General features: G+C 47.5%; 1 protein-coding gene across 1 annotated transcript; it reads left to right on the top strand.

The window, feature by feature from the left end:
* The first annotated feature begins 5,913 nt into the window (after positions 1-5,913).
* LOC147683131 (uncharacterized) lies at positions 5,914-7,343 on the top strand. Its single transcript, XM_086944787.1, has 2 exons — positions 5,914-6,070; positions 6,346-7,343. The coding sequence occupies exons 1-2, from the start codon at positions 5,914-5,916 to the stop codon at positions 7,341-7,343; spliced, it is 1,155 nt and encodes a 384-aa protein (XP_086800913.1).
* Positions 7,344-13,600: the final 6,257 nt, after the last annotated feature.

Below are 13,600 nucleotides of genomic sequence, written 5' to 3'. Positions count from 1 at the left end.
ACGGGATTTTCCAGTCATGTGGAACATCTGTCATGAGCTCAGTGGTACCAAACAGGAGGTCCTCCTCTGTGGCCATCGGATCTTCATGCCTTACTCGCTGCAGTCCACCATATTGGCCTTTCCACACACAGAATACCAGGGGTCAACCAAAATAAAAGCAAACTTAAGCAGTAAATTATGGTTTCCACACTAGATGCTGAGATGGACGGCATGGCTTTTCTATGACACTGGTGCCAAGTGTGCAAATCTCCTTAAAAAGAGAAACCCATCTTAAGAAACAAATGAAGAAATATGTGTTGCGGTACAAGAAAAATAAGGAAAGATGCAACTGCTGTGAGATGGGGAAAGCTTGCACTTCTGCTGCCCTGTCCATGTTTGACCTCTGAAGGAAGGTCTCTTGTATTGGTTCTACCCAATGTGTACCTGTTGTATGAAGTGTGGTGCTTCCACTGCTGAATAAAGGTATTTCTACTTCTTATGAAGTAAAAGGGATATATACAAAGGGCTTGCATATCATTCCCAATGAACTGGGGCCATTCTACAATATTGATGTGAGATACCTGTGGTCCTGAGGAAGTTCCTGTCCCCGAAGAGGCAATATTCAAGCACCCAAAAATGTTGATGGAAAAGAGAAGCACAGTCCATTGCTCTACCCTCTGTTTTTAAACTTATAGTAGGGATACACTAATAAAAACATTTTAGCTCACCTACATACAACTCTAATATAGGCCTGAGAGCTGAACAAAAGGAGAACATAAATGTTGACATAAGAGACATAACCATACCATCATCAGGGAAGCCATAACTAGGAGACTGTGCAAGCAGTGAACAGTAGTGCTTGTGGATGAATATAGTGCTAGATTTGAAACCCACTGATGATACATAACACGATAGGTAGGCATTGATGTCATTTAGAAGTCATCAGGGGTCGCAACTGCGACCCCTGGCTTGCCATTTGCTAACCCTAGCACTGCATTTGCAACCCCTGGCCTCAGAGGTGGCTCATTCAGTACCAGGAACACAGGGGCACCTGGGGCTCGACTTTTTATTTTCTGTCAATTTGTTATTACACTAATAGTGAATAAATAAAATATATTATTCACTAATAGTGCAATAAAAATGGAGCACAATAAGCTGAAATATGCCCTTCCATGGCAGCTGAGGTAAGTAAAATATGCTTTTAAATGTATGTTGTGTATGTAGTTGCAGGTGAGTGTGTGTTTATGTGTGAGAGAGTGTTTATGTGTGAATTTGTGTGTATGTGTAAGTATATGTATGTGTGTAGGTGAAAGTGTTGAAGTGCGTGTGATGTAACTTCCGCTACCCCTGGCATTTCAGTGAATTCATGTCCATGTAGGTAGGTGAGGGCTCATCATCCTATAAGAGTAGATGAACTTAGAGGCTTGGGTCTTTATTCCAGTTGTGCTGTGATTTTTTGTATGTTTGTCTGTTTCCAGAGGTCAAGTCATCTTTATTGCTCGGTTAATTAAAACCACTGCAAATATTAATACATTAGTAAAATAAAATTATTATAAAAGATATAAAATGACGATTTGTTAATAGATATTGCTACAGAAATGTATGCCAATTTTACACTGAGCGTGGGTTAAAATCGCATAAGTCCCTTGTGTTGCTTAAAAGACTTTATTAAAAGTCTTGCACCTGGGATAAAAAGAATACACAATGGCAATAGTTTCCTGCGGTAGGTAGTCATTGCTGCAAAGATGTATGCTACTTTCACACTGAGTAACCCTTACGGTAGCATTAGTCCCTTATATTCCTGCGGTGGCTGTGTGAAAGGCATTGCCCTGGGTTTTAAACTGCGTTGTAATGTGCAGCTTGGCTCGCTGTTCAGTGCCCCTTTAATTTGCTTCTTGGTTTTTTGCTTCAGCTGGTGTCTGCCGTCTGGCCATCTTGTTTCTTTTCTGCTTTCTCCAAAAATTTTACGACATGGCTTGCTAATTGAATGTGTTTTCCATCGAAGCAAGCCATGACCACTTGCCGGCATGATCTTATGCCCAGCTTGTTGAAGGGCACTTTTAAGTGTAATCTGCGCTCTGTGGCCAAGCCTTTGCAGGTGCAAATTAGATGTTGAATGTCTTCTTTTGCGTTCCCACATATTCGGCAGTTGATTGTTACTTGGGGCCTTTTCCATGGAGGGAGGTGTTTTTGTGATGGAAGTAGGCCCAGCCGTAGATGTAAGAACTTCTCCTTTATGCGCCTAGTGAACCCAACCCCTAGATAGCTTTGGCTGAGGCTGCTTGTGTAGCTTTGAATGACCATCCAGCCATGGGCGCGGTTGACTAGGCTTGCTTTGTCCTCTGTAAGTGAGATAGCTCTAACTGATTTATTAACTAACTGTTTGAAGGTGTTATGGGACCTGCTGCACTTCCAGGCTTCTTGTAGGCACAAGGAGTTTATAGATTGGTTTAAATATTTTGCGGCCGCGCTGTTGCTCTTTCTTTCTATCTCTTTCCATAAGTAGGCATTAAGACTAGCAGCTTCTCCTCTCTGGATTTTGTGCTATCTTTTGACGTGGGCACCCATTCGCTCCATCGTTTGGTTTCTTAGGCCAAATTCCAGCCTTATTTGTGCCGGCGAGGTGTAGGTGGGCAGACTGAATATCATTCTGATCGCGTTCGCTATTGTGCTGTTCAATAGCTGAGCATCCCTCCCTCGAAGGCATTCGCTTCCATACGTTATGGCCGGTGTTAATTTTGCCTGGAGTACTTGAAGCAGGGGGGGGTAAAGCTTCGGCCGACTGCTTTAGTTTTTAGGCACCTTAGTGCAATCGCTATGCTGTTACCCCTCCGTTTAATTGCTTCCTTTTGCTTTTGGAATGAGCCCTTGCTGTCCATAATTATGCTGAGGTACTTGTATTCCTCCACTGTTTCAAGTGTGAGCCCTCCCATGTGCCAGCAGTACCCTGCTGATGATCTATTGGCATTAATCCTCATTGTTTTGTTCTTTGAGCGGTTGATGCTTAGGCTGTTCTCTGTTGCATAATTAAAGGTTGTGCTGATTAGATGTTGTAGCCCTATTGGTGTTCTACTGATTAGGACAATGTCGTCAGCGTACATTAAATTAGAGAGAGTAAAGCCACCTATGCTTGGAGCATGAGAGTTGCTTTCATCCAGCTGCTGTGCGAGGTCAGACATAAAGATGTTAATTAATGTTGGCGCCAGCACACACCCTTGTTTTAGGCCTTTTGTGGTTCATATTTTCCTTGATAGGCGTTCTCCTGATCCAAGTTTGACTTGGACCCAAGTGCCCGTATGTAATAAGATCAGCTGTGTTAATAACCCCGATGGAATGTTCCTATCTTCCAACTTTGACCATAGTAAGTTCCTGTTGATATTGTCAAACGCTGCGGCGAGGTCAATAAAACATAAATACAAGGGCAGATTAGCTGTCTTCGAGTCATCGATGAGGAGTGAAAGGGCCAAAATGTTTGTTGATGTGCCCAATTCTCTGCGAAATCCTGTCTGGGTGATGGGAATTACTGCATTTGCTTCCGACCATTCCGAGAGCTCTTCTAGAAGGAGACCGGCATAGTATTTGGCCTCGTTATCAATTAAGGCTATTAGTCTGTAATTTTTGGGGTCCTTTACATTGCCTTTCTTGTGTATTGGTGCTAATATTGAGCCTTTCCACAATGCTGGAATTGTTGTGGTGTCTATTACCTGTTTGAAAAGTGGTAGTAAGGCCGCAGCCCAGTATTCTGGGTTTTGTTTGTAGAGGATTGGCGGAATCTCGTTGGGGCCTGGCGCCACCTCCGCTTTTCCTTTTACAATCCTGCTTATGATTTGTTTTTCGGTAGGGTTTAATGAGGTAATGACCAGTTGTGGAATCCGAGTTTTTCTGCCCTTCTCCGATCGTCTGGTTGTTGCCGCCTCTATTGCTGTATTGAAGTGGGCCTGAAGGTAATTGGACCAGGCTTCGTCAGTTAAGTAGGAGTCAATGCTAGTGCTTCTAGAATACTGGAGTTTGTTGACTGTCTTCCAGAATCTTCTGCTCGTGTGGATTCCTTTTGCATCATGAAGGAGTCTGGCCCATAACTCATCCTCCGCTTCCCTTTTTTCGTGCCATATTATTCTCTTTTTGCTCTGCTTTAATTTTTGCAATTCCTTTTGGATCGCGGTGTTCGGTACGTCTCGGTGTAATTTCCGCAGTAGTTTATTAATGTTTCTTTTGAGGAGCTTCATCTTGGAATTTTGCTTTATTAACTTGTACCGACTTCCGGTTGATTCCGACCGCTTTATTTGTTTATTGCAGTTTCGATATTCCTGCTTTATGTGGCTCTTTGGTTTCCTAGTGTGTGCCTGTCCAAGGCTGCTCGTGAATTGCTCCCAGGCGCTTAGATAATTGGGCTGGTTTGTAATACTCCTTTCCCACCGGCTTGTTGCGTCCGTTGTGAAGCCTTCCAGATTTGTTGTGTTGCATTTTATTCTTTTCTGTGCTACCGACAGCGAGCAGCCTAGATTTATTGCTGGCGAGGTTGACACGGCCCCCTGGAAATTGAGGCTAAATTCTTGCGGCTGATGATCACTAACTGACATTGTGCCTATTTGGAAGTCTGTGACATTCCCAAAGAGTTGAAGAGATGAGAATGTGTAGTCTAGGATGGAACTGACGGATGAGTTATGAAAGGTGGCTGACGTGGGCTGTCATTGGTGAAGCGACCATTTAACGCTGCCAGGTTATGATGTTCTAGGTCCTTTACGCTGGCCCTTGACAGCCGATTTTGTTTGTCCCATTTACTTGTTGCTTGTTGTGGTATGTTCCATGCCCAGAACTGGTCTTCCAGACATGTGTCACTAGTTTGAGGCCCTCCCAGGAACATATTGAAGTCCCCTGTTCCTATAAGGTTAGAAGTTTCCGCTTCTTGTTTTTGAGATTTCTTCCATCAAGAGGTACATTCCAGCTTTTTTCTCCCGGGGATGTAGATATATGTTCATCAGTCTTAACTTTTGGTTTTGATCTTTCCCCCTCACTTCTAGTTCTATGGTGAGTGTGCAATTGTTGCCTGTTTGTATCGCGTTTATGTGAATGGGATCGTTAAAGCTCTATGGGCCCGATGTAGGTAAAAGGGATTTTCCGATTTCAAAATACCGAGGCGGGCCGAATCGGTATTCTGAAATCGGAAAACGAGATGTAGCAAACAAACCGCGAAATCATAGCGAATCGGTCGGCATCGGTAATGTGATTCGCTACGTACCGAATCGGCACGGGCCGAATCGGAAAGTACCGAATCGGCTACCACCGATTCGGAAATAGCCGATTCGGCTACCACCGAATCGGAAATAGCCGAGTCGGTGAAATCCGATTCGGCAATTACCGAATCGGAGGAATGGAAACACACCCATGGCCAAAAAGCCCATAGGAATGCATTGAAAAAACCGAATCGGTAAAATCCGAATCGGATTTTACCGATTCGGTAAAAGCTGATTCGGTAAAAGCTGATTCGGTAAAAGCCGATTCGGTAAAAGCCGATTCAGCCAATGAGGTGGCTCCCCCTCCCCCACCAAAACAGGGAGTGGCAACCCTGGCAGGTGCAGCTAATTAAGAACTTTCTGGAGAGCCAGCCTGAGCTGAACACTCACAGTTAGCAGCAGTGGGAGTAGGAGGTAGTGAACTGTTCTGATCAAGATGGCAAACCCTAGTGAGAGCCAGAAGTCCAGCCAGAAGAGGAAGCCAAAATTCAGCACCACCGAGCTGCAGGTGTTGGTTGAGGAGGTGGTGAGGGTGCACCGTCAGCTATTCGGTAAGCTGTCCCTCAATGTGCCAGACAGCACCAAGAGGAGGCTCTGGGCAGAAATCGCCGAAAAGGTCAATGCTGCAGGTGTCACCCCCAGGTCCCTGGATGAGCTGAAGAAGCGATTCTATGACATCCGCAGGCTGACCAAACGGAAGATGGCAGAGATCCAGAGGCAGGCTGGAGGCACTGGTGGAGGCAGGAACCCGGCGCCGCCCCTCACCGACCTGGAGGAACTGGTCTCCAGCACCATTGAGAGGGAGAGCGTAACCGGAATTGGGACCCTGGACAGCTCAGCCAGAGCTACAGCTACAGGTAAGAAGCATGCGCATCATGACACACCCTACCAGACACCTCCCCATTAGACACAATGCATAGCCAAACCCCAGCACAGTACTGTGACCAACATACAAGAGACAAGCATCATGGTACATGTAGTCAGCAGAAGTCAGCAAAATATGGCAGTGCAGAATCACAAGACAGGAAACAGTGGAACACATTCTAAGGAGATGCAAGGACATGTGGAATGCTTTAATTGTACTGACTGTAATACATCGGCACTCAATTTACAAATGCTTCTTTGTACCTAGGGGCACCATCAGGCGGACAAACAATGACAACAGAGGCAGCAGCACCATCCACCACTGCACTCGCAGGGCCGAGCACCAGTCAGGCTGCCGAGGAGGAGGAGGACGAAAACACCATAGGGCTTGGTATAGAGGGAGACCTGGTAATAGACTTTGAAGCACTGCACTCCCCACAAATGCCGAGCACACCCCCCTTGCAGTTCTCCCCAGAGAACTCCCCGACAAGGGACCTCCTTCCACCTACACCAGCTCCTGCCACGATCATAGCTGTGGCACCAGTACACCCTGTCCTGGGAGCAGGGGCTCAGGCCCCGGCCAGCACCACACCCCCACCAGTGGCACCCCAGCCCACTCAGCAGGCCGGCAGCAGCAGTACCCGGCGCCGTGCCATTCCCACCACTGCAGCACCAGCACCGGAGGGCAGTGTCTTCCTGGGCCTCGAAGGTAATATGGTAAAGATCCAAAGGCAGCAGGCGAAATCCATCATGGCCTGCCAACGCCAGCTCCTGCAGCACAACCTGCAGATGGGGGAAATGGTGAAAGGATTTCAGTCCTTTGTGGATTCAAACAAGGAGGTAGCAGCAGGTTTAGGCAGGCTAACCACTGCCATAACCCAGTTATGTGGCAGACTGGAGGAGCATGAGCTGGTGCGCAGGCGGGATGCCCGGGTGCTGAACCGCTCCATGAGCCGCCTTGCAGCTGCAACGGCCCAACTCTGTCAGCGCAGTGCAAACATGGAGTCAAGCCTCACACAAAATACGGCGGAGTTAACAAGGGGAATGGCCCGCATCACCACGGCAATGGAGGCCATGATCATCTCTAACACTGCCGCAAATCCTGCCCTGGACCTGGGGGATGCTGGGGACAGCAGCAGCCGCAGCAGCCCGGTCAGCGCTGCGTCAGAGCCACGCAGGAGCACCAGGCGCTCCGCAGAAGCCGCTGGCCATCCTGAAGGGGGTGAGGGACACCCCAGTGGGGCTGCCAAGCGCTCAAAGAAATAGCCTTGCAAGGGCGGGTGAGGCAACCTGGACCTTAGACTTTTGTGTTCTTTGCTATTACACCTTTTTTTTGTTGCACATCAGTGCTGTAACTGTGTTGCAACCGTATTAAAAATTGCTTTTTCACCACAACCATTTACCTGTCTCCTGTTTGTGCATCTGTACTCACTCAGAAATAGTTTTCTGTAATCTCCTCACGTCTGTATCTGCCATCACTTGGCGTACACACCCCAGCTGGCTGTGTTGGTGGCACAGCTTCGTCGTCGTCATGGTCCTCGTAGTCAGACAACTCCACCTCAGTGCCCTTCTTCACCGCAAGGTTGTGTAACATTGCACATACAGCTATGATCTTGCAGCAGGTGATGGGGGTATACTGCCTTGCACCTCCACTCTTGTGCAGGCATCTGAATCGACTTTTCCAGATGCCAAAGGTCCGTTCGACGACATTCCTTGTGCTTTTGTGGGCCCGGTTATACCTCCTTTGGCTGGGTGTGGAGGGGTTGAGGTAGGGGGTGAGTATGAATGAGCGGAGGGCATATGCACTGTCGCCTGGAAGGGAAAGGAGTAACATTACACACATGCATACATGTATTACACCTAGCTACTTTGTGTTATGGGGGTCTGATGATGTGTCTCACCTAGGAGGTATCCTTCAACAAATTCGCCAGCCATCAGCCGTGCATAGATGCCGCTCTGTTGGAAAATATAGGAGTCGTGGGTACTCCCTGGAAATTTTGCTACCAGGTCTGTGATGGTGCACTTCGCATTGCAGATCACCTGCACGTTGATGGTGTGTGTAGATTTCCGATTGCGGTATATGTATTCTGTGTCCGCTGGTGGGCATATCGGAATGTGCGTGCCATCTATGCAGCCAATGATTTGGGGAAATTGTGCCATCTGGTAGAAGTCAGCTTTGGTTTGTAGCAGTTCTGCGTGGGTTGCAGGGAACGAGATGTATTGGTCCATCCTGTGTATCATGGCGTCAAGGAATGTGTGGAAGAACCTTGACAGGCTGCTCTGGGTCACTCCTCCTGCCGCTGCAACTCCACTTTGATAGCTGCCAGACGCCAGCAGGTGTAGGCTGCATAGCACCTGGACGTGTGCTGGGATGGCGTGTGCCCTTGGGGTAGGGTGGTCCAACAATGGTTTGAGGTCCCTGATGAGCTCAAGTATGGTGTCAGAGTCCAGCCTGTATCTCTGTAGGATCTCAGCCTCAGTGAGCATGAACAGGGTTATCCTCTGTCTGTAGACCTGTTCATTTCTTAGCCATTCCCTCTGTCCTTCCTGCTGTAGCCGTAGCCGCCTCGCAATGACATATAAAGCTGCCATCCTGCAAGTTGCAATGCATTTTGGGGCTGTTTTTATGGGTTGGAGTTGGTTACCACCTGATTGTAATCCATGGTAAATACCGAGTGAATTCTACCGATTTTGAGCCGAAATCGGTGTTTCTCCCTACATCTCCCCATCTGTCCGAATCGGGGAATTTCCCGATCGGTGATTCTACCGAATCGGTAGGTTCTCCAATTCGGCTTATGTCCGATTAGGTTCATCTACCGATTCGGTACATGGACCAAATCGGATAATTTCCGAATCGGTGTCACTACCGATTCCGTACGTGGACCGAATCGGATAATTTCCGATTCGGTGTCACTACCGATTCGGTACGTGGACCGAATCGGTATTTGCATCCGAATCGGTGTATTACCGATTCGTTACATATCCGATTTTCGGTATGTACGTATCGGATTCTTTCCCATTCGGTACTCATTCCGAATCGGTTTTCGCTCCGATTTTGAGTTTTTTCATTGCCCTACATCTCGATGGCTGTTTACCGATCGGTAAGGGCCCAAAATCGGGAATTTCGGCCTTTACCGATCGGTAACGGCCTACCTACATCTGGCCCTATATGGCAGTGTATATTGCCAGGCCGCCATTTAGATGGCCATATTTGGCATTTCTTGTTGCTGGAAGGTGATGTGAATTGAAGCCCTGGTTTTGGTATGGTTGGTCTAGCCAAGTCTCCTGGAGAGCTATTATGGCAAATTTTTGGAGGTAGTCAAAGAGCTCGAGGTCGTCTCTTTTGTTCCCTATGCCATTTGTGTTCCAAGAACATATTCTTAGCTGTTGTTGTGTTGCGTATTTTTGTTGAGTGTTTTGTCAAAACCTTGGGGCCCTTGTGTTGATTGTCCTTGCTATCCAATTCCAATCATCGTGGTCAAGTGGCCGGTTTGTTTGCCTATTGGTCTCGGAGGACATCCTGGAGACTGAAAGGCTTCTGGCCCCCTTTAAGACACTTTCAGTTTTTGCTTGCGACTGTTTGTTTGTTGGATTTTGGCGTTGTTGCTCATTATATGCCTGGCGTAGTGGTTCAGGGTACCCTGTTTTTTCCAGTCTTTTTAGGCGAATCCCCCAGGATAGAAAGTGTGCTTCTAGTTCCATTATTCTCGTCACAGTTTCATTCTTTGCCCATGTTGTTTTTGTAATCTCCAGGTCTGACAGTTGATTACAGTGGGTGAATTCCACTGCCTCTAGGTCTTTTGTACTAATGTCCGTCAGGCTACTGAACGTTGATAGTAGGTGTAAGATGTTACCTCGATTAAGGGTGTCCCCTCTGCCTCTTGACTTGTATTCGGGAATGAACAGTATTATGCCTCTGTTTGCTTCCGCCTGCCCAACCTCCGTTTTTTTGCTGTCTTCTGTGTCCGTTTCTATCGGTGAGCTGTTGTGTGTCTTGTCTGCTGTATGGTCCTCCCCCTGCCCTACCCAATTATTCGTATTAAGGGCTGCTGTAAATTCATGTTTCAGGGTGGATCCCTTGCTTCCGTCTGCCGACGGTCCCCCCTTTGAGATTAAGTAAGTGGGATTCTCCCTTTTTGTTGTCTTTAACGTCTCCTTGAACAGAGATCTTTTTGAGGTCGTAGGCGGACTTTCTGATACATCTACCACTTCTTTTTCTTTTTCTGGGGTCTTGGTTGTCCTATTGAAAAATGTTTTTATGTTAGCCGTCTTATTTCTTCCTTTCCTTTTTTGTTTTCGGGGTTTTTTATTTTCTACCCTCAGTTCTTCCTTGCTTGCTTTCCCAATGATTTCATTATGGGGCTTTTGCAGGTTTCTAGCTTTAGCCCTTGCGTGTTTCCTGGGTTTTTGCTTGTTTGCACCTTGGCTTCGTTCCTTTGGTTGTCGGGGAGCTGCCTTAGGGATTTCCCTGTGACACCTGCATAGGTTTCGTGAATCGGTTTACTGATTTCAGGGCTGATTGGGCTGTTTGGTGCATGGTCTCCTCTTTGACTGTAGGGTACAGTTGGTGAGTTCTGTTGATTTGCAATGTCTGACTGTTCTCTTTGCTGTCTGCGGAGTTGTTTTGGGCCCTCCTCGCTAGGATCTGAGTCGATTGCGGTTGTTTTTCCCATTGTATGTTTTAAATCTGCCACAATGTCTCCCAGGAGTTGGGGGATTGTAGTAAGTTTGTCCACTATTGTGTAACAGGCGCAACTTGGCTGCTCTATTTTAGTTTCCGCTTGCACCCTCTTTATCATGCCATTCATGTCTGCCAACTTGTTATCAATTTTGGCTACGTGTATGGCCAAGAAGTTTAAGGATAGTTGGATGTCCATTTTTTCCGAGTGGTACTGCATGGCCTTTATTGATAGTTGAAGTGTGTTTAGCAATGATGACCATAGGACTTCCGTACTTTTTGAGTGATCTTTAGTTGGTGGGGTCTTGTCCGGGCCTGGTGTGCTCTTTTCTGTGTTGCAGTCGACCTGACTGTTAGCTGATGAGTATGAAGCTACCAGCCTCTCCCACTCTTTTGTTGTTAACTGGTAGTTGTCTTCTGTGTTAGAAGCAACTGATTGGGCTTGCACTTGAATTATGTCCAGTTTTCCGGCGTTTTCTATTATTTTAGATGTTTCCATTTCCTCTCGTTCCGGCGTTTTCTCTGACTCTCTACCCCGGCCTGTGTGGCCGTGTTTTTGGGCAAGCTGACTCCCCAGGGATATGTCCTGTTCCCAATCTGTGACCCGAGCTGCCTTCGCGGGCCGGTATTGCTTCCAGAGTTGTAATTTATTTTGTTTGTTTGTTCGGCCTCCGTTGGAGGCACCATAACTGCCTGATTTGGGGCGTTTGACTCACCGGTTCCTGGTAGAGCTGTTTTGGTGTCGGTGTTAGACTCATTACTACTATTCTCGGCCCCTGTTGCTATGGCTGGTGACTGCACGTTTGTCTGTATTACAATTTTTGGCTCGAGGGGATAACCCTTTTTGCTGCTGAGGTGTGTATTCGTTTTGTTGTCACCCCTACTGTCGCCTTTGTCTGGGCTTTCCGTTTGTGCACTCTGTTTCTTGGGAGTGTACTGGTTCCACATGTTTCCACACTTATTGTATTTTGCGGTTTCTATGTGGGAGCTTTGACAACCCCCTTCAGGCTCCATTGGCGAGGGGAGACCCTTGAGGTTGCTATTAGAGGTACTTAGGGAAGAGCCAGGTTAGATTTTTGGTTGAGTGCTTTTTCTTTCTGTTTTACTGGTATCTATGTCTATGTTTATGTCAGTCCTTTCTGACCTTTCCGGTGATGAATCTAGTAATAAAGGTTCTTCTTGTTCAGTCAGCGAGCTGTCTGAGTTGTTTGTAAGTTTGCGCTTATTTGCCCTGCGCCGTTTGGCCGGGGCGTTGACTGTTGCTTTTCTGATTTTTCCTGACCTCATGACACGCTTTGGCTTTGTTCTTGTGGGTCTTTTGGATTTTCTGAGTCGCGGCTGGTGGAGTTGTGGTGGCTTAATTGGGCTGGATTGCAAGTTGTGTCATTGCTCTGTATTGTTGAAGGACCTCTGTCTGCCTTTTTGCCTTTGTGTGAACAAACTGCTCGCCCCCGGTGGTAAATAGCCTTGAGTTGTTTGCGTTAGTTTTAGTTTTTGTTCTAATGTTATTCTGATATGTTTTACCACAGGTTTTCCTTAGTTGTTCCTTGAATGATCCTTGATTATTTGGTTTTTTGATTTGATTTGATTTGTATGCCTTGTTGGTTTTCCAGTTTTTTTTGTGATAGTTCTTGAGTAATTGTTGTAATTGCCTGTTGTCTGATGTTGTCAGATATGGCTAATTTCCCTGGCTGAGGAATTCCCTCGTAAGGGGCGAGAGATGAGGTGGGCACGTTGCTGGTGGATGACCTAAGCAGGGGACCGTACTCCTCACCCCCTCGGTCTGGCCCTGTTGATATCCACCCTCTTTCTCGTGGCCCTTTATGTTGATCTTTTGTTTTTTGTATTTGTTGAATTTTATGGTCTCCTTGTGGGTCACCCCCGACCTCCAGGCTTCCTAGGGTCGGAGGGATAGGGAGGGCAGATTCCCACAGCGCCTCGCAGCTTGCGCCTCTCACCTTCTGCCTTCTGCTGAGACCTCCTGTTTTTTTCCTATAGTTTTTTTCCATTTGCGCGGCACTCCTGTAGCCCAGCTCTCTTCTCCCCACACCTGTGGGGTTATGGAGTTGGAGGTGGATGCTTGGCCGCTCTCATCCGCTTGGCCGGATTTTCCAGGAGAAAGGGTGCCAGCTGGCTGGCTGGCTGCGCTATCAATGACGACTGTGGCGGCGGAGGAACAAAGGGGGCAAAGGGGCAGGGGGGGGGCTCCCCTGCCTTCCCCCTGCTCGCCTTTGCACACAGCCCCGCCCGGCCCCCACGCTCAACTCCGCCGCTGCTGCTGCCGCTCGGCGGATCCTTGATTCCCCTGCCTGTTCTGCTGCTCAACCCCTGGCGGAGCACAGAACGGGGGAGCAGTTCAGAAGAGAGGCGAGCCTCGGCCGCGGTACCGAAGATCCAGGGGGCGGGGGGGTCACGAAGCACTGTTGGGCTGTGGTGCCACTACTGCAGACGCTCCCACGCTCAGCTCTACTCTGCTCTGCTCTACTGACCGATTGCTAGCGGCTGGCGGCAAAACACGGAACGGAATCGTATTGTTTTACAGGTAGCATACAACAAGCTTTAACTCCTATTTTTGTCATTTTTAGAGTGATAGCGACCTATGCTGTACCTGTCCTGCATGTGTGAGAGAATTGTGTAATGTCCCTCCTGATGTTCCACCTGTCCTTTACTTATTTTTTGTATTAGAAAACGTTGTGTTGCTACTGTCCATGTTATACCTTTGTTGTGAAGCTTGGTGTAGGAAAGTAGTATGTGCTTTCATGGTTATCCCCACTTTTTGCTGGTGGCATATTGTTTTTCTGACTAGTCTGACTGGGATCCTGCTAATCAGGACCCCAGTCTCTCT

This window comes from Lissotriton vulgaris, chromosome 11, assembly GCF_964263255.1.
Source record: "Lissotriton vulgaris chromosome 11, aLisVul1.2, whole genome shotgun sequence".
NCBI lineage: Eukaryota > Metazoa > Chordata > Amphibia > Caudata > Salamandridae > Lissotriton > Lissotriton vulgaris.
Note: the sequence above shows the minus strand (reverse complement) of the source record. Positions and strands in the feature narration are given on the sequence as shown.

Excerpts from the sequence above, each read along its gene's own strand:
- LOC147683131 (XM_086944787.1), top strand. The coding sequence starts at position 5,914 with ATGGCAGAGATCCAGAGGCAGGCTGGAGGCACTGGTGGAGGCAGGAAC. Across the intron at positions 6,071-6,345 it reads AGCCAGAGCTACAGCTACAG|GGGCACCATCAGGCGGACAA; the intron begins GTAAGAAGCATG and ends CTTTGTACCTAG.